Below are 26,934 nucleotides of genomic sequence, written 5' to 3'. Positions count from 1 at the left end.
AGAGCTCATGAACTTTTCTTTTCTTTCTTTTTTTTGTTTTTTTTTTTTGTTTTTTTTTTTTTTGGGGGGGGGTCCAGTTGTGGGGCCTGAACTCTGGGCCTGGGCGCTGGCCCTCAGCTCTTCAGCTCAAGGCTAGCGCTCTACCACTTGAGCCACAGCGCCACTTCCGGCTTTTTTCTTTTTTCTTATGGGGTGCTGAGGAATCGAACCCAGGGCCTCATGCATGCAAGGCAAGTGCTCTACCACTGACCCACCTTCCCAGCCCCCTCATGAACTTTTCTGCCCAGGCTGGTTTTGAATCTTGATCCTTCTTCCCCAGCCTTTTCAGTTAGGAATACAGATATAAGCTACCAGTGCCAGCAGAATATTTTTTTCACTTTGAGGCTGGCCTTGAACTTGAGATCTTCCTGCCTTACACTCTTGAGTCTTAGCTACAGATTGAATCTTAATGAAAGTAATTGTTTTTCTTTATATATGTGTCCTAATCATGTATGCTCAGAGTAACAGTTGTTGGGTAAAATTAAGAATCATACTCAGTGAGGCCATCTAGAAAACTGCTAGTGATTAATTATTTTAGCTTTATAAAGGCACTAATCACCAGATTCTTGTTATTTTTATTTCATAATATTTGTTTGACACAGTGTCTTGCTTTATAGCTCAGACTGGCTGTAATCCTCCCACCTCAGCCTTGGGAGTAACTGGGATAATAGCCCTATGCAACATGCTCAATTCTTATCATCTCATATATACTGTCTTCTCCTCCTGTGTCTTTCTTCCTACTCTTCTTCCTGCATTTTGTGTCTTTGATAATGGTATTACTTTACCCAAGTAGAAACTTAGTTATTTCCTGCACGTGTTCTACCTTTGTTATCACCTTCCTGTGGCTCTTCTTCATTGTGGAATCAATTGTTCTTGCAATCACTTTCTCTCATCTTCATCTTTGTTTGACAATATCTTATGAAATATATAAAAAAAAAAACTCCCTCACATTAAACTGTACTACTTATAGCCCTGCTCCCCCAGTTCTAGGTTGATACAGCTCTGTATACTTTTGTTCCTGACTGGTTTGACCAATCAAATGGTATATTGTTGCTTTTCCTCATTACTTGTGGACTCAGTAAGAGTCATTGGGTTTTCTTCATACTATAGAGCCTAATACATAAATGTTGGGTAAATATTTTTGAGTAAAATTGTTCCTGAAATGGAAATATGCTTCTTGTAGTAATCCTCTATGCCCATAAGATGGCAGCAGTTGAATGTCAGTTGATCCCAAAGACCTTGACCATGTTATGATTAAATCAGTTTTCAGATGAATGTGATTCTTTATTCGTTTTAACTGTTTCTATACAGGCAGCCAAGTTATTTTCTGACAGAAACAAAATCAAAGTGCTTATTCACAGGAGAACATCACACACAAAAGCAGGTCTAAAAGCTTTGTGGGTTACAAGCAGAATACCTCCTTTACTTCTGAGAAGCACACAATTGATGTCTTCTCAGGCAAGCCATGTAATTTCTCTAGTCTGAGTTGCTTAATTGGCTAATGCACTGGGGGAGGAACAGGTAGGAAATCTGTAGGTAATATTGGATTCTCAGGAGTGGGGGGTCAGTTCTAGGACTTGAACTTGTTAGATAGGTGCTCTACTGCTTGAACCATGCGTCCAGCCCTTTTTGCTGTGATTAATTTTGAGATTAGAGTCTCACTTTTTATCTTGATAGGTCTGCACTGTGGTCTTTCTTTTTTTTTTTTTTTTTTTGGTTGGCCATGGGGCTTGAACTCTGGGCCTGGGCACTGTCCCTCAGCTCCTCAGCTCAAGGCGAGCGCTCTACCACTTGAGCTACAGTGCCACTTCCGGTTTTCTGGTGGTTTATTGGAGATAGGAGTCTCACGGTCTCTCCTGCCCCGGCTGGCTTTGAACCGCGATCCTCAGTTCTCAGCCTCCTGAGTAGCTAGGATTACAGGCGTGAGCCACCAGCGCCAGGCTGCACTGTGGTCTTTCTATTTATACTTCCCACTGCAAGCTACAATGACAGGCATGTACCATCCTGATCAGTATTTTTCTATTGAGATTGCCCTGATTTGCCTCCAACTACATTATTCTTTGCTTTCCAAAAAGTTGGAATTACAAGTGTTAGCCATAAGCACCCATCTGGTAATGTTGCATTCTAAAATCATAGGATTCTAAGTCATCAATGATTGTCTTACCATTCATGTATGTTGTATTATGTTTAGAACAGTCCTACCTTATACCCTTGAGATTAAGGACATCAAATACATGCATAGTTTATCATGAGTATATATTACTGTTGCAAAATTGCGTTCAGGCAGATATTAGGAATCCTCCAGTAAGATGGAGGATGGTGCTAGCACTGTTGGCTTTGCCTTTAATCAGGAGGCTGAGATCTGATGGCCACAGTTCAAAGCCATCCTGGGCAGGAAAGCCCATAAGACTCTTTTTTTTTTTTTTTTGGTCCGTTGTGGGGCTTGAACTCTGAGCTTGGGCGCTGTCCCTGCGCTCTTCAGCTCAAGGCAAGCGCTCTACCACTTGAGCCACAGCACCACTTCTGGTTTTCTAGTGGTTTATTGGAGATAAGAGTTTCACGGACTTTCCTGCCCGGGCTGGCTTTGAACCGCGATCCTCAGATCTCAGCCTCCTGAGTAAGTTAGGATTATAGGCATGAGCCACCTGCGCCCCGCTCATAAGACTCTTATCTCTAATTAATGACCAAAAACTGGAAGTAGAACTGTCGCTCAAAATAGTAGAGCAATGGTCTTGAGCACATAAGCTCAATGTCAGCACCCAGGCCCTGAATTCAAGCCCCCAAGGACCATAAATAAATAAAAATAAAAAATAAAAAATTGGAAATTGACTAAAATAAGTGTTATGGGGCTAATATGGGTAGAATTGGAGCCAGCTTTCAAGTATGTGAAAAGCTTAAGCAGTATAAGAGACTGAATGAGTCTTAAAGTACCCTTATTTTCTAGAAAGATGTAGAAGTGACCTTTGGCCCTATACTGCTCTCTGGAGTTCTTATATTCCACTTTTCCCTTTGCTGTTGAATCTTGAAAAAGTATTTTAATTTCATTTATCCACATGCTGGCCTCCTATTCACTCTTCAAACAGTGAAATTACTCTGGCAAAAAAAATCTTGTAAAGTTCCTAATTATCAGATTCCATGGTCAATTCATCTTTAGACTCTCAAGAGCACTTTATGAAATTAACTACTGATTTAAAAAATTTTTGTTCTACCCTAACCTGTTTGATACTATTCTTTCCTGGCTTACTTCTGTCTTTTCTGGATGCTTCTTTTTAATTTCCTTCTTAGTCCTTTTTCCAATGCAGTTCCTTAAATGTCATTACACAGGCCTTCTGCATTTCTCTCTCAGGACTCTTCTGGGGTATATCTTCTCCACACTCCAGCTGTCACTGAGCTCTCTGCCTGTAGCCCACATTTCTCTGCAGTTCTTCATAATAGGACATATAAAGGGGCCGTTAGGCAGTTCCTGCCTTCCCTAGGGGCTCCACAGCAATAGCTGTCTGTGGTCATTTCCCCTTATAACTTCATCCATCTGAAGTATTGTGACAGGTGTTTGGTTTTTTTCTAGGTTCTCAAGTCCTCTCTTTTTGTTATAACATACAATTTAGTGCAGCAGCTAGCGCCTAACTTAGTACACTAAGGCATTTGTTGGTTTACATACCACTTTTTTTTACATACCCTTTTTTTTGTTGTTGTTGGTTATGGGGCTTGAACTATGGGCTTGGGCACTGTCCCTCAGCTCTTCAGCACAAGGCTACTGCTCTACCACTTGAGTTACAGTGCCACTTCAGTTTTCTGGTGGTTTATTGGAGATAAGAGTTTCACGGACTTCCTGCCTGGACTGTCTTTGAACAGCAGTCCTCAGATCTCAGCCTCCTGAGTAGCTAGGATTACAGGAGTGAGCCACCAGCACCTAGCCATACCCATTTTTTGAATAGTGAGTTGTAATGTTTTTTTCTATAATTAAAATAAAAAAATCCATATCCTTAGGCTAAGATAATGGTGACTACAAAATGCTTTACAAGATAGAATATAGTCTTTATCCGTTAGAAATGGTCATTATCTTGACTGTGGTGATAATAATCATGGAGCCCTGTGAATTTGTCAAAACACTTAGGCCATTGTTAGGACTGGGGGTATAGGTCAGTAGTAGACTACTTGCCTAGCTTGTATGACACTAGAAGTTTGACTCCAACACACAAATAAAAAACCAAAACCTCTTAGACCTTTTTACTTAATGGGACAAATTTTATTGTATATAAATTATACATAGGAACTTTTAATTGACACATGGTATCTGTATATAATTATGGGGTATAGAGTATTGTTTCAATAGAAATATACAGTATATAATGATAAGATCAGCATAAATGACACTCATCATTTCAGATATATATATATATTTGCATTGGGAACATTCAAAATTCTATTAAGTACTTTAAAATGTGTGATTAATTATTTTGAAACATTGTTATTTTACTATGATCCTGTAGAAGTTATTCCTCCCATCTAATTCCAACCCTATACATATTCACTGTCCTCTTTCCAGCACCCTTGTTGTAGTCACTGAGTCTTGGGAAGTAAAGATAATAGACTTGCTGCATAGACTTTCTCTGAAGGTAAATCTGATTTAGGTCCTTCAGAGAGCTCTTCCCTCCTCAACTTTCCCCATTTTAATCTGAGCTAAGGGAAAATTCAGAAATCTGAAACTTAAGTTGTTGAGATGTAAGTGTTCTAATTTTAAGTGGGAGATGGATTACAATTTTTTGTTTTGTTTCGTTTTTGTTGGTTGTGGGGCTTGAACTCAGGGTCTGGGCTCTGTCCCTGAGCCTTTTTGCATTCAAGGCTAGTGCTCTACTACTTGAATCACAGTGCCACTTCCGATTTTTGAGTGGTTAGTTGGAGATAAGAGTCTCACAGGGTCTTTTCTGCCTGGGCTGGCTCCGAACCTCAATCCGAAGTCTCATGAGTAGCCAGGATTACAAGCACGCACCACTGACTCCTGGCCTGGGATTACAGTTTTTAATTTGATTGTTGAAGGTAGATTGGTGTTCAGTAAAGGTTTGAAACCACAGATCTAGTAACTTTTCCAACTTTCTAAATCCATCCATCCTTCTTCCCTCCCTCCCTCCTCCTCCTCTTTCCCATCCTTCCCCTCCTCCTCATCCCCCTCCTCTTCCTCTTCTTCCTCACTACCTCCTACCTCACTTTCTCTTTTCCTTTCTCTTTTTTTTTACTTTTACTCTCCCTTTTTTACATTTTTTTCTTTTTTCCTGTTTCTTTTTTCCTTTTTTCAAAATACTAGTGCTGCTACTCCACACATTCTTGGTTGCATTTCTTTGTATAAATGTGCAAGTGTTTCAAAGGTATTTATTTACAAATGGAAATTCTGAGTCTAAATGATGAGTACATATTGATCTAAATAGGTGTACTTGATATGTTTTGTTTTTAACTTTTGCCAATCTATGAAAGACAAAGTTGTTTTTCCTTGTTTTACTTTGCAATTTCTTGATACTAGCAATAACATTTTCTCTTTGGTTTCTAAACTTTTCTAGCTTCCTGTTTTGTGAATTTCTTGATTTGCTTGATTAGGTATTATAGATTTTTTTAATTGTTGGATTGTTGGTTGTTCATTTTTAATTGCTTTGAGTTCTTTATATACTATAGATATAAGTATTATGAAAGTTATATATCTATAGTGATGTTTTAGTTTATATTTTAAAGTCCATGTAATATATAGATATTTAACCATTCTTGTTTGAAACTTAGGTTATTTACATGTGTATTTTGTATGTTAACTTTCTTTGGTTTTCTTTTAAAAAATGGTGGTGGTGCTGACTGTCTTAGTCTACTTTGTAGTTCGTGATAAGTATTTGAGACAGTTGGCTAGGTCTAGTTAATACAGCCTGTGGGTATGAAATAAAGCAGCTCTCACTGGCCTTGTTGGTACATGAGGCTGTCATTCTTGGCATCAGTAACACATGCTCTGACCAGTGAGCTAATTGTAAAGTGACCTACATAAGGAAAACATGGTCTTTTTGTGGAACTGCCTTTGGCACTGGAAGCTGGCTTGTTTTAATGGAACAAACCTTCAGAAGAAAAAGAATTCAAGATGATATACTAGTTATCTAAGATAGGTCACAGAAACATCAGACTCCCACTGTTTGTAAAGGAAAGGGGGTCCTCACAGGCATAACTTAGCACTGTATAATTTACAGGACTAGCACAGAGATTGGCATAGTCTTTCAAAAGCCAGGAGGTCAATATTTCGAGCTTTGCAAGCCATATACTTTCTGTTGCCACTGTGCACTGTCTGCAGTGCAGTGTGGTAAGCAGGGGGCACAAAGCCTTACCTATTTGGCTTATGTATCATCTACGACTGCTCTGGTACTACAAGGTCAACAGTACTTAAAAGATTCATTTCCTCTATAGAAAAAATAAGTCAAGCTCAAGGTCTGCATAGTCAGCATTATTGACATTTTTGGACCAGATAATTCTGCCTCCTCAACTGCCTTGAAAAGGGCACAAAATTAACTCCTGCTAAAGAGTACTGGTCTGGAGAGTTCTTTTTTAAATTTTTATTTTATTGTAAAGGTGATATACAGAAGGGGTTACAGTTATATAAATAAGGTAATGAGTACATTTCTTGTTGAACAGTGTTTCCTCTTCCCTCATTATTTTCCTTTCTGTCCCCTACCCCCACCCCCACCCCCATCCCCACCATGGTCTAGAGAATTCTGAAGATACTTAGCTTGGCTAAAGGAAATCTTCTCTCCTTTCTCCTTTTCCTCCTCCCCCCTCCTCTTCCCCCCCCCCCGCTTTCCCTTTTTCCTTCCTCCTACTTTATCCTCTTCCTCTTCCTCTCCTCTCTCTCTCTTTCTCTCTGGCAATATTGAGGTTGAACTCAGGGCCTGACGCTTGTCAGGCTGGCACTGTACTGCTAAGCCATGTTGCTAACCCAGTTTTTTCTGGTTATTTTGGAGATGGAGTCTTGTGGACTTTTTTGGCTGGTTTGGTCATCAACCAGGATCTTCTGAATCTCAGCCTCCTAAGTAGTTAGGATAATAGGCATGGACCACCGGTACCTGGCTCTTGATTCCTTGAACACTGATCTCAGTGTTCAATTAGAGAAGCAAAAATGACACACAAGCATTTGGATGCAATTAACCTAAACTGTAAAATAAATCATACATGACACACTAGAAACCTTCCTGATCTGTAGCTAGATCATCAAATTGAGCTGTGCAAATAGTCTTCCTCTATCTAGGTTTAGCCTATTTATAGCAGATCTGAAATTTACTCCTGCATTTCTGTTATGTGTTTCTTTGTCTATTTTTTTAAATCCATCTTGTCTCCACAGTTGATATTTGCTACTGGCTGGCCAGAGCTCCCAGTGAGGCCGTATTTACAATTCACTTGGATGGGTACAGCAACTAGGGTAGCCCAAGGGCAGATGAAATAGTATCCAGAATAAGAATGATGCATTTCTCTTGCTCTATCTTCTTTCACTTGAGAAAGAATCCTCCTTCCCTACCCTCTGATGAGAAGTAGTATTGATTGGTTTGGTACAGTGTATAAAATATGCATCTAATGGAATGTATTTTGGGAACTATTAACAAGCAGCATTGGCTCTGCCAAACCCTAAGATTTTGCCTTCCTCCTCTTTTCTCCTCCCCTTCCTCCTCCTCCTCCTCCTCCTTAGTAGCAGCTTCCTAGCAAATTACAAGCTTTGCCTCTGGCTTGCTGGATAGCAGTGGCAGTGCAAGCCTTTTCCAGTTTCCAAGGGAGACCGGGTACTGAGACTGCAGTCTTTCCCAGCAGCCTCTTACCTTTCTTGCTATTCGTCTCCACACATCTCTTGACCTTCATTCTGTCATGCAGGCCTGCGCAAGGAGGTAACAGTCTGTTTTCTTGGCGCTCTCTGGGTCAAAGTGGGCAGAGGGAAACTGGGTTGGTATGGGCTAAGGCATATGGAGACAGCAGAGTATAAATGCTGCAATTAGCGAAGAAGTAGCTCTGAAGTGTGCTACCTCTGTGAGCTTGTTCTTGTGTGCTATATCTATAAATATCTTAAAGGTGGAAGCCTCAGCACTAGCTCATAAAACTTAAAAGTACCACATACAAAAAGTGTTAGATTATAGCAATATTGCTTCTGGGACATATAGAAGAAAAGTAAGAACTTTGAGAAGAAAATGAAGTAAATTGCTTTTAAACTTAACCGGCTTTAAAAAATGGTATTTTTTTCACTTAAACATTATTTTAGTATTATATATTAATTGTGCAACGTGAGAGGTTTCATGGTGATATTTCCACACAGGCATACAATGTAATTTCATCATTACCCCCCCTTTAATATCTGTATTTTTACACCTCTTTCACCAACACCTCCTTTTTAAAACTTTCTTGCAATTTTTTAAAATGAGTTTTATTACGACCTATCCATACATGTATACACTTTGATCATAGGCTTACTCTCCACACCTGCCAAAGTCACTTAAGAGAATTATTTCATATGATTCAACTTTATTTCTGATCCTGAAGCCTCAGAACCTGATAATAATAATAACAACAACAACAACAACAGCAGCAGCAGCAGCAGCAACAATAATACCAATCCTTCCTTGAATGTCCTTTGACCCTAGGATACTGCAAAACTCTGCTGTCTGTCACTATCAGGACCATTTTTTGTATGTCATCATTTAGACAGGTAACTACAAGCAAGCTTTATTTTTGCTAGCTGTGTGTGTGGCTCTGAACATGCTGTTCCTTTGGGGCTAACCTGGGAGCTTGAGAGTTTTCTCTAAGGCCAACTCTGGCTTAGCTGGCTTAGACATTCTCCAGAGCCTCTCTGATATTCTAGGTTCCTTGGCCATTCTCTGATTTTCCTTATCTTTGCCTCCCACCATGTTTCTCACAACTTTTGTCCACAGATGTCCATCTTTCTTCCTTTCCCTCTGCCACATAATGGTTTGTGCCCTCTTAAAGCTATCGCTCTCCAGAATTACAAAAACAAGTCATATTTGTAAGCTACTTCTCTTTTTTACTTTACTCCTTGTCTCCTGAAAGTCCATGAAGTATGTTCTGCTAGAATGAAGGAAAGTGAAAACAGAAAAGATTAGGGGCACAGCAGTTACCAGTGCTTGGCACTAAATGTAATTCAAGCATACATAAATACAGAAAATGAATAAATGATCCAAATTGTATTCTTAATAAAATTCCATTAGATATATATCATATGAGCTGGATCTAATTTTCAATTAGATAGCTATCTGTGACTATTTAAATTTAATTAAAATTAAATAAAACTCAGAGCCAAGTACCAGTGGTTCACACCTGTAATCCTAGCTACTCAGGAGGCTGAGATGGAGGATCATGGTTCAGAGCCAGCCTCAGCAGGAAATGTTGTTATCTCCAATTAACCATCAAAAAGCCAGAAGTGGAACTGTGGCTTAAGTAGTAGAGAGCCTTGAGGGGAAAAAAATCTAAGGGACAGCTCCCAGGGCCTAAATTTAAGCCCCAGTATCAGAACAAAAAGATAAACAAATAAATAGAGCAAGAAAAAAAAAGTATTCTTTTCTCCACTCAACTACCAAAAAGCTGAAAGTGGAGCTGTGGCTCAGTTGGTAGAGTGCCAGCCTTGAGGTGAAAAGCTAAAGGAGAGTTCAAGGCCCTGAGCTCAAGCCCCAGTACCAGCACACACAAACACACCAAAACAAATAAATTCCTTTGTTTCCCTACCCATATTATTTGGGGGAGGTGTTGGTCCTAGGGTTTGAACTCAGGGCTTGGATGCTGTCCCTGAGCTTTTTGGCTCAAGGCTAGCACTTTACCACTTGAGCCATCAATCTACTTCGTTTTTTGGTGGTTATTTGGACAGTAAGAGTCTCACAGACTTTCCTGCTTGAGCTGGCTTTGAACAGTCTCCTGAATAGCTAAGGATTACAGTTGTGAGCCACTGGTGCCCAGCCCTAGCCTCAATTTTAAGTGCCCAATAGCTACATAGGACTGAATGATTCCTGTATTCAACTGTATATTGGGCATTTCCATTATTGTACAAAGTTCTATTGAAAGTACTAAAGAAAGTGATGTATAGAATATACGAAATTTCTGCCAATGTCAGATTGGAAAAACTTGTATCTTTGCTGAATATGTACACATTTTTGTTATTATTTCTTAAACAACATAGCATATTATTTTCATGGCATTACATTGTCTTAGGTCTTACTAGTAATCTAGAAATAACTTAAAATGAGAGGAAATAAATACATTATATGCAAATATAATACCATTTTATATAAAGGATTTAACCATTCATGGAGTTTGTATGAGGGAGAGATCCAGAAACCAACAAAACCAATCTCCCTCAGACATCAAAGTATGACAGATAGTTTTGGCCAGATTAGTGAATAGGCCTTAATTGAAATGAACTCCAAGACATGGAAACAACAGGTCTTTTTTTGATTGTTGACCTTGTTGTTGACAATGTACTACATCAAGTTCTTTCTTTTTATTTTATTTCATTTTTCTTTTTCCTTTTGTTTATCCCTGGCAATCAATGTCTTTGATTCTGGTACCCTGAAATCGTGTGTGTGTGTGTGTGTGTGTGTGTGTGTGTGTGTGTGTGTGTGTGTGTGTGTGTGTGTGTGTGTGTGTGTGTGTGTGTGTGTGTGTGTGTGTGTGTGTGTGTGTGTGTGTGTGTGTGTGTGTGTGTGTGTGTGTGTGTGTGTGTGTGTGTGTGTGTGTGTGTGTGTTTATCTGATTTGGGGAAATAACAGAATGGTGAAACGAGGACAAAGGATGACCCAATACAACAATGATATTCACAAGACACTATTGGAAATGTACTTTACAACTTCAGAGGAAGGGGAGAGAGTAGGGAAGAGAAGGGATAGTGGGAGAAAAAATGAAGGAGTGGGTAACAATGTTCAACAAGAAATGTACTCATTACCTTGTGTAACTGTAACCCCTCTATATGCAACCTTTACAATAAAATTTTTAAAAAAGAATCAGCATAAATATAGATGTATTATAGTTTTAAAGATGGGGCCTCAAAAACTATAGGTCTGTTCTTTTATTTTATATGCTATAAAAAACTAAATTCCCAAGAGATTGATTCTCTTACGGTCAAACTTGATTCTCTTACAGTCAAACAAGTAATTGAGGAAGAACTAGGTATCTGTTCTTTCTACTATACCCAGGATGAACATCCCATTCCCAACTAAAAGTGGCAAGTAAATTTGAACTAATACCTGCCTAATTACCCAGTCAACTGTATCTTTCTAAGGAGAATTTAGACCTTTATATTGTTTAATATTTATTGTTTGTTCAAGATAGCCTTATAATATGTTGATGACAACCTCTGGAGATGTAAAAAAATCATCTGTTACCAAGGATTGTTCACTATAGCAAACTTTTGGGAAATGGCAGAGGATGCTAGGAGCAGTCTAAGACATTTTATCATTTATTCTTGTTATTGATGGAATTTGAAGAAGAAATGTCTTCCTTCATAAATCCCCATAGCCAAGGTACCATGATGCTTCGTGGAAGAAATAATTTTCTCATTGTGGCAGAAGAAAAATTATACTGGAAACATGGTCATAGTCTCTTTAGATGTAGGACATTATAGGAAAGTATATTTTGTCTTATAGGAAAGTTCATGCTGTCTTTTTTTGGGGTGGGGGAGGGTCTGGTCATGGGGCCTGAACGCTCTGGGCACTGTCCCTCAGCTCTTCAGCTCAAGGCTAGCACTTTACTACTTGAGCCACAGCGCCACTTACGGCTTTTTTTTTTTTTTTCCTGCTTATGTGGTGCTGAGAAATCGAACCCAAGGCCTCATGCATGCAAGGCAAGTGCTCTACCACTGAGCCACCTTCCCAGCCCCAAAACATTCTTTTTTTTGGGGGGGGAGGGTTGGTCGTGGGGCTTGAACTCTGGGCTTGGGTGCTATTCCTACGCTCTTCAGCTCAGGGTGAATGCTCTACCCCTTGAGCCACAGAGCCACTTCCTCATGCTGTCTTAGACCTAGATTAACTCATTTATTAGCAAAGAAGAATGTTATGTCCACCCAATGCCTTAGACTTGAATAATTTCTTGAAGTTATTTATAAAATCTTTAGCACCAGGTCTGTGATTCCGTTATCGCTCTCCTTCTCTTGTAACTATCTGTATAAGTTTCTAGGTTAATACCAGAGTAGTTCTTTTTTTGAGTCTCCAAAAAACTTTTGCCTTCATACATAGGACATAGTACAAAGAAAGACAAGCTATTGTATAAGACCACTATTTGCTGAATTATCATTAATATGCCATAAGACAAACATTAGACTCTTGATATGTGCAGATGTGTGGTTCCAGTGGGATCATGTTCCAGTGAGACCCACAAATACCCATGACACATAGAGTTCAGTACTGAGTTACAGATTCTTGGTTCTTTTTTTTTCCAAGAACACCATATAACATCCACAAAAGATACGTTACTTTTCAATAGATCTAAAATTTTCACTTATCACTTCTTGAGCCACATAACTTTTACCTTCCTTTGGGGCACTATTTGCTTCTTTTTTTGTTAAAATTTTTTGTTACTAGAAATGTGCTGTACAGAGGGGTTACAGTTACATAAGCTAGGTGAACAATTCATTTCTTTTTGGACAATGTCATCCTTTCCTTTGTTCTTTCCCAGTTTTTCCCTTCTGTTCCCACCCACAACTTGTATAGTTCATTTTCAACATACTGTCTAGTGAGTACCACTGCTGCATTTGTTTACCCTTTGTCCTTCCATTTCTTTCTTTCTTTCTTTCTTTTTTTTAAAGCAAAGGAGTCTTTATTGCAAGTTCGAGCTTGGTCCTCAGCGTGTCCTTCCATTTCTGTGTTCCCTCCTTACCCTTTCCAAGACAGATAAATGAACAAAGAAGACAAAAAGAAAAGAAAGCAAAACTACAAAAAAAAAAAACCCTATTGTTTCCATTTCCTGGAGTTCATTTTGACAAATATTATTTTATATGATCAGAGGCATACAGGCATTGCTCCTTTGTGGTTTTCTAAAAATATTCTTCTTTGGTCTCACTGTATGTGAATGCCTAGAGTCCTGTATAATTTATCATGTCCCATTGTACTTTAGATCTAGCTTCCACGTATGAGAGAAAACGTGTCTATGAGCTTAGCTTGCCTTACTAGGTCCATCCACTTCCCTGAAAATGACACAATATTATTCTTTCTGATGGCTGTGTAAAATTCCATTTTGTATAGGTACCACATTTTTGGATCCACTCATCTATTGTAGGGCATCTGGGCTGTATATAGAACGTGGCTATTGTGAATAGTGCAACAAGGAACATGGATGTGCAAGGGTCTTTATGGTATCCTGGCTTGTGGTGGTCTAGGTGGACACTCGTTAGTTTAACTTTTTGCTGTCCAGTATGGTTGTACTAGTTTACATTCCCACCAACAGTGCAACAGGGTTCCTTTTTCCCCCACATCTTGCCAACATTTGTTGTTTCAATTCACAATGTAAGCCAGTCTAATTGGGGTGAAGTGGATTCTCAGTTGTTTGGATTTGCATTTCCTTTATAACCAGGGATGAGGAATACCATTTGCTTCTTAGTAGACATAGTTTTATAAAATAAAGAGCAGACCACACAAGTTATACACACTTGATGATAATACAGGGCTGACCAAGAGCTCCTCTGCATCTGAGATGTATAATGTTTGTATGAGAACTCAAAATTTTTGTTTCTAAATTTGTTTGATTGATTGATGGGCTGTTTGATAAAAACTACACCTATCTAGGATGCCTATAATTATACAATATATTCTAATATATAAAATATAAATGATGTACTACTTATATCATATAGTAAAAGACATGTTAAGGACGAATAGCCATCTTGATTTCTTTCATGTTTAATATGAGCTTTTTTTAATTAAGTACCTTCTCCCTTCAATAGATTTGAACTCTTAAATTCTTTAAAGAAATTTCAAAACCAATTTCATGTTGAATTCTAGACCTCCCCATATCATTCTAGGGAAAGAAGCTTTGTTTTCTCCTTAGAAATCCTAGTTCTCCTTTTTTTTGCGGGGGGGGGGGCAGGTCATGGGGCCTGAACTCTGAGCTTGGGCGCTGTCCTTCAGCTCTTCAGCTCAAGGCTAGCGCTCTACCACTTGAGCCATAGCGCCATTTCCGGCTTTTTTTTTTTCTGGTTATGTGGTGCTGAGGAATCAAACCCAGGGCCTCATGCATGCAAGGCAAGCGCTCTACCACTGAGCCACCTTTCCAGCCCTCCTAGTTCTCTTTTTATACTTCTGTTTCAAGTAGTTTTATTTTGCTTAGATAACCCTAAAAACCTTCATTGAGAATATTTTCAAAGAAATTAAAAACTCTTCCAAATGAATTATCCAATTCTGCCTTAAAAAAATACTAGAATTAGGAAGAACTCTAGATGAGTGGATATTGCAGTACTCAAAACCTTTCTTCATTTTCCAAGTTACTACTCAAACTTTGAAGGAGGAACTGAAGAGAATGTAGTTGTAGGGGTGGTGGGAGTGGTGGTCATGGTTTAAGTGCTTTACCCCAGTTTGAGTTTGCTTTTCACTACAAACCTGTAAGTACATCTGTATACATCTCTCACAATTGTCAGAATCCTCTTTTTGTAAGAAATTTAGGTTTAGAGTGTTCAATTTATTAAAAATCAGCTAGCAAGTAAGTTGAGGAACCCTGGCAAAAACCAGGCAATCCGATTCCCATACCAAAGTACCTTATCCCTATAATATACCTGTTAGAGCACAATTTAGGTCTTTTGTTATTGCTTATTGTGACTTCCTTAGTGTTCACTGGTAAATTGCTAAGCATTTTGTTCAACTTTTTAACAAAATCAGTCCATCTGCAGTGGATAATGGGACACTATAAACTGTAGAAATAGATACTGTTAAATCATACTTAATTATCTATAATAAATTGTTTGAATGCCACTTATTGTTTAATCTCATTTTCATAGCAAATACAAAGAACAGTGTTTACTGCCCTCTAGGACACATGGTAGACATATACGGTAATAGAGATAACCAATGATTAATTAAAATGATGCTATTTTTGCAGGTGAGTAGGTAACTGATAATCCAGACATGGGAAGTTAGTCCCATGTCTCTACTGTGGTCACCAATTCCAGTATCTGGGCTATCACTCTGTGTATTTTGGAACTTGATTGTTGTTGGTTTTTTTTTAGTTGAGTCACAATGGAAAGGTGTATAAGAAGAAACAATTCAAGCCTACCAAATCAGTAGATAGGAGGATATATCAGAATTCCTATTTATTTATCTCCATTGAGGGAAAAATATGTTTATAAAAATGGTAGGGACTTCTTCAGCCTGTGGCATATTTTGTTTTATACAAAATTTTGTCACTGAGAATAACTAGAAACTTAGTTAAAATGAAGAAAAAAATCCTTGAAGATATTAGATAATTATTAAGGGAGGACCTGAAGGATCAAGGAACTTATAGAGATGAGTACCTAACATTTGGCTGTGCTTCTTCTCTTGAGGAATCTGCTGATAAAGCTAAGACATTGGGCAGCCTTTTCAATAGTCTCCGGGGGCTAAGGAAACAATAATTAGGAAGAAGGGCCTCAGGGCTAACCCAGGCTGTCATCTGGGACCACTGAAGATCTAACTCTTATGGCCCAGCTAGAAATAGAGCAGCCCCCACAAAGATTGAAGCATAGCTTCCAAGCAACTCAGTCTCAAAATGGATTAGGATTATGTGTCTCAGCCACATGGTTTTCAAAGTGTTGTCTCTAGGTCAGCATCATCAGCTGAGAAATAAATAGGAATAAAACTCTTAGCCTTACACCCAAACTTACTGAAGCTAGAATTGGGTTGGGGAACCTAGCAAGTAATTCTGACACAAGTGAAAATTTGAGAAGGAGTTTCTTAGCATTACTGTCAGATGTAAAGAATATTCTTTCTGAGGGATGATGATATCTTCCACCACAAGTTTTCCCTACATTTTTAAATTAAATATGTTTCTGGTTTTACTTTAAAAATTACTAAGATATGCCAACATATAAAATTGATTTTGCAAATAACAAAAAGAAAAACAAAATAGATTATAGAAATATAGACGTTGATATTATCAGTCATGGGTTTTCAAATGATTATGATTAATATGTTCAAGGAAATAAAAGATGGAGAATTTCACTAGAGAACTTCAATTTACTAAAAAATAATCAAGTGGAAATAACTGAAATTAAGAAATTCAGTTGGTGGTTTTATAGCAGACCAGCTAAATGTGAGAGCTGGTGGCATGGTTTATTTTATTTTATTTTTTTTATTTTTTGGTTGGTCGTGGGGCCTGAACTCTGGGCTTGGGCGCTGTCCCTCAGCTCTTCAGCTCAAGGCTAGCGCTCTACCACTTAAGCCACAACACCCACTTCCAGCTTTTTCTGCTTATGGGTGCTGAGGAATCGAACCCAGGGCCTCATGCATACAAGGCCATCACTCTACCACTGAGCCACCTTCCCAGCCCATGGTGGCATGGTTTAAATGGTGGAGCACCTGCCCAGTAAGTGTTAAGATCCTGAGTTCAAAAGCAGTATTCCTAGAAGGAAGGGGAAAAGGGAGGGAAAGAAGGAGGAGAGGAGAGGAAAACAAAAAGAGAGAGAGAAAAAATATTGTGACTGAAACTAAGAGAGATAAAGGGATGTGAAAGGCATAATAATTAAAACATGGCCAATAAGACCTAGAGTATACAATAGTATAGTTAAGCAATGGTTTTTCTGATTCGGTCATTTGATAGATATTTCCTTGAAAACTAAAACAAAACAAAACAAGCCTGGTAATTATTTGTTGTCCATTATAGAATTTAAACTTGCAATGCTCAAACAGTGTGCTTGGGACAAATTTATACTTTTGTGCTCTTTTGTGGTCATATGTATCTCAGGCCAAAGTAGACCTGTTTCTTCTCATTAGATCTGGACCATGAAAGCTAAAGATTGTATACTGTTCTGAAAAACTGCAAAAGAATCACACTTCTACTTGGATATTGTAAAACTGGGAATCTGAGGCAGTATTGCAGAATTATAAAAAGATCAGTGTTTGAAACATTCTGGTAATAAAAGCATTATATAGTTCAAAAAATTAGTTTTAGAAAATTTGTAGTTGTCATTGTAAATGATGACAACTTCCCAGTATTTAAAGATTATTTAAAGATCCAAAGTTATATTAAAGAATGTATGTATTACTTGGGCATGAAGATATATGTTTGTAATCCCAGCACTTCGGAGGCTGAGGCAGGAATTGCAAATTGGAGGCCAACCTTAAGATAAAGAGTGAGTACCAATCTAGTCTGGGCTTTAAAATAAGACCCTGTCTTAAATTCGTGAATACTGGATAGATCTTCCAAATGACTGATTAAGACATGATATTATAATATCATGCATGTCAGGTGTGTACCACCACACCCAAATTTTTTTGTTGAAATAGGGATCTTACAAACTCCTCACCTACACTGGCCTGAAACTATGATTCTCCTGATCTTAGCCTCTTTTGCAGCTAGAATTTCAGTCACACACGGTCATATCCAGATATTGATTGAAATAGGGTTTTTCAATCATTTTTTCCTTGCTGGCCTTGAATCATGATCTTCCCAATCTCAGCCTCTCAAGTAGCTAGGATCATAGGTATGATCTGCCAGCACCCATTTAAGAATGTGAAACTTTTATTTAAAACTTTCCTACAAAGAGTACTCTAAACTTATTCTATTATTCTTCTATTGGTGAAATCATTAAGGAAATCTAAATCTTACACACAGTTTTACAGAAAATGAATAGGAAAACTTCCTAACTCATATAACATGAACATAGAAGCTGGGTGCCAGTTGCTCATGCCTAACTACTCGAGGCTGAGATCTGAGGACTGAGGTTCAAAGCCAGCCCTGCAGGAAAGTCCGTGAGATTCTTATCTCCAATAAACCATTCAGAAAACAGAAAGTGGCTCTATGGCTCAAGTGGTAGAGCGCTAGCCTTGAGCTGAAGAGCTGAGGGACAGCACCCTAGCCCAAAGTTCAAGCCCCATGACCAACAAAAAAAGAAGGTGAACATGGGAATTTTAAACTAAATAATAATGAATCTATATTAAAACTACATCTGTATTTTTTAAAAATGGTGCATCTTAGGCTGGATATGTAATTCAGATGAAGAATGCTTGCTAGGCCCTAGATTCCATCCTCAGCACAAAAGACAGACAGAAAGACAAAGAGAGAAAGAAAAGGAAAGAAAGAAAGAAGGAAGGGAAAGAGGGAAAAGAAAAGAAAGGGAGAAGAGTGAGGGAGGGAGGAGGAGGGAAGAAAGAAAAGAGAAAAGCTAAAATATATAACATAAAACTCTCTTAGCATGACTTGTATAGAAAGGAAAAGGAATTACTTTAATTTGATAAGTCATATCTGAAAAAAAAATACAGTAGGTGTTACACTTAATGATAAAAATGCTGAAAATGTTCTCTCTGAAGTCAGGAACAGAAAGCATGTATATCTCCTTTTGCCCTGTCCTAGAACTTCAACTCAAAGCATGATGGCAAAAAAGGAAAAAGAAATTAGTTAGAGAAGGAAGAAATAAAATCTTTGTTTTACCGATTCTTATGAAGGGTAACACATTTAGAAATAATGTTCTTGAATACTGTCACATTTACTGATGCTGAATAGAATTCTTGTTTTTTTGACTCTGGCAAGGTTCATTCTTAGGGTGTAGATATCTCTTCAGGAATGGCAGCACCTTGTCATTCCTTGAACAGTGCTCTTATTTCTGCCTATTCTTTTCTCTACAGGTCCTATCTGACTCCTGTACGTGATGAGGAAGCAGAGTCTTTACGGAAAGCACGTTCCAGACAAGCTCGGCAGACTCGAAGATCTACTCAAGTGGGTGAAACTTTCTTTTTACTAATGTATTTTTGTTTGTCTACCTTTCCACTAGATGTGCATTCTACAACAAATGCCTTTGTATTAAAGTTTTTCTTTAAGTTTAATTTTCCATTGCACTCAATAGCTGCATCTGACTACTCTTTCACTTCTGTTTGGCTCCTGTCTAATTTCTCCAAGTTCTAAGCCAAATGAATTATTCTACTTGTACTTAAGGATGTGAACAATCTCTCTACCCCGTTACATTTTAAGATTCTCTAAGGAAAAGCAGTTTAGCTGTTCCTCCAAATGTTTGCATTTGACCCAGCAATTCTACTTTTAGGTATATACATTAGAGACATATGCCCATATAAAAACTTGTATATAACCTGTAATCCTAGCTACTCAGGAGACTGATATCTGAGGATTAAAGTTGGAAGCCAGCCAAGGCAGGAAAGTCCATGAGGCTTACCTCTAATTAACCACCAAAAAGCCATGTAGACATGTGGCTCAAGTAATAGAGCACTGGCCTTGAGCAAAAAAGCTAAAGAATGGCTCCCAGAACCTGAGTTCAAGCTCCAGGACTGGCAAGAGGAATAAACAGACAAACTTGTATATGGATGTTTATAATAGCATTATTCATAATATCCAGAGTAGAAACAAACCACTAATTCATAGGAACAAATAATAATATCCCATATGTATACAAATGCATATATGTATGTATTTTTATGTATATCCATTAACTAATGAGTGAATAGGCAAAATATGTATGTCCATACAGTAGAATGTTATATGACATTAAAAACTAAGGAGGTAGCTGGGCATTGGTGGCTCACACCTGTAATCCTAGCTACACAGGAGGTTGAGATCTGAGGATCAAGGTTCAAAGCCAGCCTGGGCAGGAAAGTCCATGAGACTCTTATCTCCAATTAACTACCAGAAAATGGGAAGTGGTGCTGTGGCTCAAGAGGTAGAGCACTGACCTTGAGCTGAAGAGTTGAGGGACAGCACCCAGGCCCAGAGTTCAAGCCCCACAACTGACAAAAAAAAAAACACAACTAATGAGGTATTGACACATGTTACAATATGGATAAAACTCAATAAGTGAAAGAAACCAGACATAATGGACTCTATATGTCCAAAATAGGCACAACCAGACAGAAAGAAGGTTAATTAGCATAAGCAGCTTCAGGGAGGAAGAATGAGAGTTAACTACTAATGGGCATAAGGTTTCTTTGGGGGTGACAAAAATGTTCTACTATTATCAGTTATAATTGCATAACTATTACATACTAAAAGCCATGGAATTATACACTTTTTTAAAGAGTACATTTTATGATATGCAGGTTATATTTCAATATAAATTATCACCCAAAAGCAAAAGAAAAGTATCGCAAGAGCCATTGGAAGTGTGTGATACAATCTACATAATATTTTACAAAAATCTCCATTCAGAGAATTAATGGGAGTGGTAGTAGAGTATGTTTGGCAAGGCAAAAAACCAGAAGACTTGCTAGGCAGCTGTTAATGGTGGTCCAAGCTGAAAATGACAAGTTCATGACTTAGGTTGAAATGGCAGTGACAATGGAGAGAAAGCTATAAATTAATTACTTAAGGAGTCATAGAAAGATGAGCTCATGTAGCAGAGAGAAAAGGAATATACAGAAAAGTGAAACAAAAACCAGAAAAGAGCAGTGACACTGGAAATGAAGGAAAAATCAGTTTCCAACAAAAAGGATATGTTTGCCAGATTTAAATGCTACAGAAGTCAAATAGGGAAGTTGGTGACTGCGAAAAGGACATTGTGCATTGCAGCAAAAGGCCCTTGTTGTCTTCCCTGGACCTCCCAAGTGGGTCAAATAATCTACCGTTATTTTTGCTTAATGATTATTTGTGTGTTCCACTTATTAGAATGTATCCTCCATGAGGACCAAGACTCACTGTTTTTTGTTTTATGGCAGTAAATATACATAACATAAAATTTACCAATTAACCATTTTGTGCATAGGTCATTGGTATTAAGTGCAGTGACCTCATTGTGCAGCTGTCACCACTCTAGAACTTGTACCATTATGCAGTTATTCCTCACTTATCCCTAGCAGCCAGTATTCTACTTTCTGGTTCTATAAATTTGACTACTTTAGGAATCTCACATAAGTAGAATCATATAGTTATTTGTCTGCTTGTATCTAACTTATTTCACTTAGCATAATGAAGATTCATCCATTGTATAGCATGTGTGACAATTTCCTTTTTAAGTTGGGTAATATTCATTGTATGTATATGCCATGTTTTATTTATCCATTTGCCTATTGATAGACATTTGACTTTTGTGAATAATGCTGCTATGAGCATGGGTGTATACTGTCTGCCATACTGTCTTTTCAAGATCCTGTTTTCAGTTCTTTTGGATATATACTTAGAATTGGAATTTGCTGCATCATATGGTAATCGTTTCTAATTAAATTAATTAATTTACTTTTATTAAGATTTTTGAGACAGGGTCTCACTATGTTAGTTTAAACTAGTCTGAACTTGCTATGGACCTTACGCTGGCCTTGAACTTGTGAGCCTCCCTCCTCCTTAGTACTGGGATTACAGGCATGTACCCTGTAATTCTATTTTAAATTTTTGAGGAACTGCCATACTATTTCCATAGCAGACCCACCAATTTATATTCCTATAGGTATTGCACAAGGTTCTAATTTGTCCACATTCTTGCTAGTACTTGTTTCCTAGTTTCACCATCCTAATGGAAATGAAGTAGGAGACTGATCATATTTTTGTTTATAATTTTCTCCCACAGCATATAGTAAATAAACAATCCACATCTGTATTTATTGGATAAATGAGTGAGAGATAAATGGTAGGGGAATATAAACATTTCTATATGATTCCCAGAATTACTTAGGAAATAATGATAGAGAAAAAATAATCTAGGGTAGTAAAAGGGTTTTTTTTTTGTTTCTGTTTTTGTTTTTTATTGTTGTTATAAGCTAGCTCTGAATTTTCATCTTTTGAGCCTTTATTCCTTGAATAGCATTCTGTGAGTTGTCTCCTGATTCTGGTAACGGTTTCCTTTGATGTATAGAAACTTTTAATTTGATGAAATCCTATTTGTTAATTCTTGGTCTTATATTCTAGGCAATTGGAATTCTATCCAGAAAATAATTGTCTGTGCCTGTATTTCCTTATATTTTTGTGTTGTAGTTTCAAAGTTCTAGACCTTACATTAAGATCGTTGATCAAAAGCTAGGCACTGGTGACTCATGCCTGTAATCCTAGCTGTTCAGGAGGCTGACATCTGAGGATCCACAATTCAGAGCTAGCCTGGGCAGGAAAGTCAGTGAGACTCCTATCTCCAGTAAACCACTCAGAAAACAGGAAGTGGCGCTGTGGCTCAAGTGGTAGAGCATTAGCCTTGAGCTGAAGAGCTGAGGGACAGTGCCCAGGCCCAGAGTTCAAGCCCCACGATTAACAAAAAAAAAAAAAGAAAAAGATCGTTGATCAATTTTGAATTGGTTTTTGTGCAGGATAAGAGAAGGCTAGTTTCAATTTTCTATATGTAGATAATCCTTCTTTCTTTCTTCCTTCCTTCCTTCCTTCCTTTCTTCCTTCCTTTCTTCCTTCCTTTCTTCCTTCCTTCCTTCCTTTCTTCCTTCCTTCCTTCCTTCCTTCCTTCCTTCCTTCCTTCCTTCCTTCCTTCCTTCCTTCCTTCCTTCCTTTCTTTCTTTCTTTCTTTCTTTCTTTCTTTCTTTCTTTCTTTCTTTCTTTCTTTCTTTCTTTCTTTCTTTCTTTCTTTCTTTCTTTCTTTCTTTCTTTCTTTCTTTCTTTCTTTCTTTTTGTCTGTTGCGGGGCTTGAACTCTAGGCCCTGGGCACTGTCCCTCAGCTCTTCAGCTCAAGGCTAGCACTTTACCACATAAGCCACAGCACCACTTCTGGTTTTCTGGTGGTTAATTGAAGATAAGAGTCTCAGGAACTGGGCTGGGAAGGTGGCTCAGTGGTAGAGCGCTTGCCTTGCATGCCTGAGGCCCTAGGTTCGATTCCTCAGCACCACATAAGCAAAAAGAAAAAAGCCGGAAGTGGCACTGTGACTCAAGTGGTAAAGTGCTAGCCTTGAGCTGAAGAGCTGAGGGACAGTGCCCAGGCCCAGAGTTCAGGCCCCACGACCGGACCAAAAAAAAAAAAAAAGAGTCTCAGGAACTTTCCTGCTTGAGCTAGCTTTGAATCATAATCCTCAGATTTCAGCCTCCTGAGTAGCTAGGATTATAGGCATGAGCCACCAGTGCCTCGCTATAAAACCAATTTTTCCAGCACCATTTGTTGAAGAAATTGTGTCTGATTTTTCTAGTAACTGCTGTTGAGAGAATCTCTGGTTAGCCATTTGATCTTGAGAGAGAGTAAGAGTGTTCAAATAAAGATACTTTGTACACTATGTATATGGAAGAAGTACACCTGTAGCACCTATGTATGAACACTATGTACATGGAAGAAGTATACCTATGACAGGCAGACATCAATGTTGGCCTATTTCTGGAGATAACATTAGAAATGATAACGTATTGCATTCAAAATGTATCTAGACTCAAGCCTGAGTTCTCTACATACTGTGGTGTTTATTTTAATCCTGCATTTAAGTGTCTTCATTGTACATTTTGGAACCATAATGGGATTCAATAACTATTTGATTTTGGAGAGAGTTTCCCTGCTCAAGTTATTCCATATTAGTGTGAAACTGTCCTGATCTTGAGATATTTTCCTAGGGTGTTACCCTAACAGACCTTCAAGAAGCAGAAAGGACTTTCAGCCGGTCAAGGGCAGAGAGGCAAGCGCAGGAGCAGCCAGGAGAGAAGCCTGCAGACACTGAAGCAGCAGAGAAGAGCACTGAGAAGCAGGATCCCTCCATAGCCCCAGCAAAGGAAGCTGAGGAAGGTCAGCAACCCCGGGAAGAGGTGAGCTTATTTATTCTGGCTGTGTGACAAGCAGAATAGATTTGGAGAATTCTAGTGATACTCTACCATACAGTGAACCACTCATTTTAAAAAATACCGTATTTGAACCAGCCATGGTGGTACATGCCTATAATCCTAGCATTAAGGAGGATGAGATAGGAATAATATTGAATAAGTCTATTATCCTTATTGTTTGGCTCTATTTGACCTCTGATATCTCATTCTGGTTTGTTCTAGCCTGTTTATCATCACATGAGGTATCCATCTCAGCTAGACAAGCCCACAACACCAGTGTCTCCTTCTACATCAAGACCTTCATTCTATACCAGTTCCCATCTGCTACAGACAAGCAAATCTTCAGCCCCTGATTCTGAGAGTTCAGAGACCACCACAAATACTGCAACTGCAAAGGAAATGGACAAGAGTGGTATGTATAGTTTGGAAAGATGTTGACTGTTCCCCAGTGCACATGCCTCAGCTTCTTAAGATACACACTGTGTTTTATCTCTGACCAGAGAGCAAAGAAGCAGATTTAGATGATCAGTCCTCTGATAGGCTTTCCATCCGAGAGAGGAGGCGGCGGCGAAGAGGCACAGGCATCAACTTCTGGACAAAGGATGTAAGTGGGTTAGTCCATGCTCGGGCATACCACATTTCCCATGGCTGCCATCTCCTTTCTGTGGAGTTGAAGAGGATAAGCCCTACATGGTGCCCTGACCTAGAAGATTACCAAGAACTATCACTGAGGAAAAGAGAAGAAAGATTCAGCTAGTAGGAGACCCATTTGATGTGTTCCTTCTAAGTACACAATGCCTAGAACAGTACTACACATATTGTAGGCACTCAGTATTTAATGGATAAGGAATTTTAAAAAGCTAGCCATTTACAGTTACCATATAAACAACTAAAAGACGTGACTAAACTTGGCAAACTTTAGCAGTCCTCCTGAATAACTCCTGAAACTCATAGACTCAATAGTATCCTACTACACATAAGTTTAGAGCCTAATAATCTGTAGGTTAATCTAAGTTTTGTTGACCTAGTTTTTTACTTTTTGGAGAGAAATAAAAAAGAACAAATAATAGAAAACAGAAGACTTGAGTCTTTAAAGAGGTACACCAATGCTTACTAACTACAAAACAGTCAATACTTTAGAGCACTCTCCTCTGTGTCCTGTTCTAGATTCTTTTCACTCAACCTTACTGCTGGCATTTTAAATGAAATGCCCAACAGTTTGAACTAAAGGCTACATATTATCAGTGATTCATTTGAAAATTAAATAAACCTGTTAAGTGAAATAAAAAATAGTTATTTACTAGGAAGTATATTTTAGCTGAAAGTGTTTCTTAGTTATAGGACCAATGTAGTGGTAATTCTTTTTTCTCTAGTGCTGGGGATCAAACCTAGGGCCGTTCACATGCCAAGTAAACAAATGACTATACCATTAATCTATATTACCTGTCCATAGATGATAACTTTTGACAGAGATGAAATGAAATCTTGCTTTTTTAAAGTGCCTCATTTTTAGCTTTTGTTGACTTGATGTTTTTGACTGGTAACATTTCAAAGTTGCCTCCCTGTGACAGTTGTTAAAAGTGGCAATAACAGAGCATCACTTGGCTGTCAATCCCCATTTCCCATATTTGAAATAGTAAGATGCATAGCTGATAGGAAATGACCTTGCTGGTTTCAAAGACACCAGTGACCATGATTTTCTTGTTTTTCTTCTTTCCTTTTCAGGAAGATGAGGGTGATGTCTCTGAAGAGGTCAAAGAAACATGGGTAAGTGACAAGCCAGTGAGGCATGGTCCCCTTAGGGCTCAGTTTTGTTCTCATGAATACAATTTTAGTAAAATAGCAAGTTCTATGAATATTTGAGAGCTATTGCCAGTGTTAGTTGGTAGTACTTTCTTATGTGATATAACAGTGCTCATACTCATAAACAAGTTTCTAGTATCTGTCTGTGCCAGCTGCTAATCACTAACACCATTATAAGCCCCACTTCTTTCTCTCTTGATTGTTACTAGATTTTATCAAATACTTTGAAATCTTTGGAAGAAAAGTGAAAAATGACATTTCCCCATGGATCTACACTAATAGAAAAGAAAATAAGTGTGGAAAATGTAAAACATCAGACAGTCTACAAATAATTTATATTTGACTTACTCCAAACTTTTAAAGCCTAGCAATGAACTCTTTTCTGAAGGGTAAAGCCTGTATCCAGCATGGCTAAAGATAGGTCAGGTTCTTATGAGTCACTCAGACACTAGAGAATGCTGGGTTGGGGAGTGTCTTCTCACAACTACTTGCAGGAGGAAAGGAATTTGGTTTTGACTAAATTATTTGAAGTGATTTGATTAATGTGCTTTTTTATGGCAATCATATAAACCGATAGCCTTTTAGTACCCTTCAGTTTATTGGATATGTATTCTCGTATCTCTTATTGTCATTACTATGCTTAATGACCCATAGGGGAAATCAACAGTGAACTGACTTTAGCAAAGAAGATATAAATAGTAAATTATTGTGGACCTGCCTATATTTTAGTCAAGATCCCTAATATTTTGTTGGTACATGCCTATAATTTCAGCACTTCTAGGAGGTTAAGACAGGAAAGCCACAAGTTTGAGACTACCTGGGTTCCTTAATAAGACCTTGTCTCAAAAAGTAAGAAAAAAAATCTCATGCAATCGATGGCAGCTTTCCCAAAACAGTACTGATGAATGGTAACAACAGCAGTGAGAATTGCCTACCATTAGTTGAAGCTGAGGCTGTTTCACCAAGTATGAGTTATGTTGTTTAGAAATAACACATAGAAATTCCCTTGGGGCAAGTATGTATATGTGTTTGCATGCATACAAATATCAGCATCTCTACAGCTCTTTAAAGACTTGAAAAGGCTTTTGGAGTCAAGAAGAGTAAATATAGGAAAGTTCCTTTGGGGAACTCTGCTTAGAGAATTTAAGTAATAAATTACAAAGCATTGAAATGAACCATATAACCTTGTTATAATCCAGGGAATTATAACAAAGAAGTTTTATATAGAATGCCACTAGTCAGTAAAAA

General features: G+C 38.1%; 1 protein-coding gene across 5 annotated transcripts in view; it reads left to right on the top strand.

Annotated features, from left to right (window-relative positions):
- Ppp1r12b (protein phosphatase 1 regulatory subunit 12B) overlaps window positions 1–26,934 on the top strand; it is a 209,584-nt gene that overhangs the window by 99,912 nt on the left and 82,738 nt on the right. For all 5 annotated transcript variants that reach the window (XM_070041820.1, XM_070041818.1, XM_070041819.1 and 2 more), the window contains 5 exons: window positions 18,843–18,933; window positions 23,680–23,868; window positions 24,106–24,295; window positions 24,384–24,487; window positions 25,609–25,650. In XM_070041820.1, coding sequence (XP_069897921.1) covers window positions 18,843–18,933; window positions 23,680–23,868; window positions 24,106–24,295; window positions 24,384–24,487; window positions 25,609–25,650 — 616 coding nt within the window. The remainder of the gene's footprint in view (window positions 1–18,842; window positions 18,934–23,679; window positions 23,869–24,105; window positions 24,296–24,383; window positions 24,488–25,608; window positions 25,651–26,934) is intronic.

This window comes from Dipodomys merriami, unplaced genomic scaffold, assembly GCF_024711535.1.
Source record: "Dipodomys merriami isolate MVZ:Mamm:240054 unplaced genomic scaffold, mDipMer1.0.p SCAF_31, whole genome shotgun sequence".
Lineage (NCBI taxonomy): Eukaryota > Metazoa > Chordata > Mammalia > Rodentia > Heteromyidae > Dipodomys > Dipodomys merriami.
The sequence above is the reverse complement of the archived record's forward strand: the minus strand, read 5'-3'. Positions and strand labels throughout refer to the sequence as shown.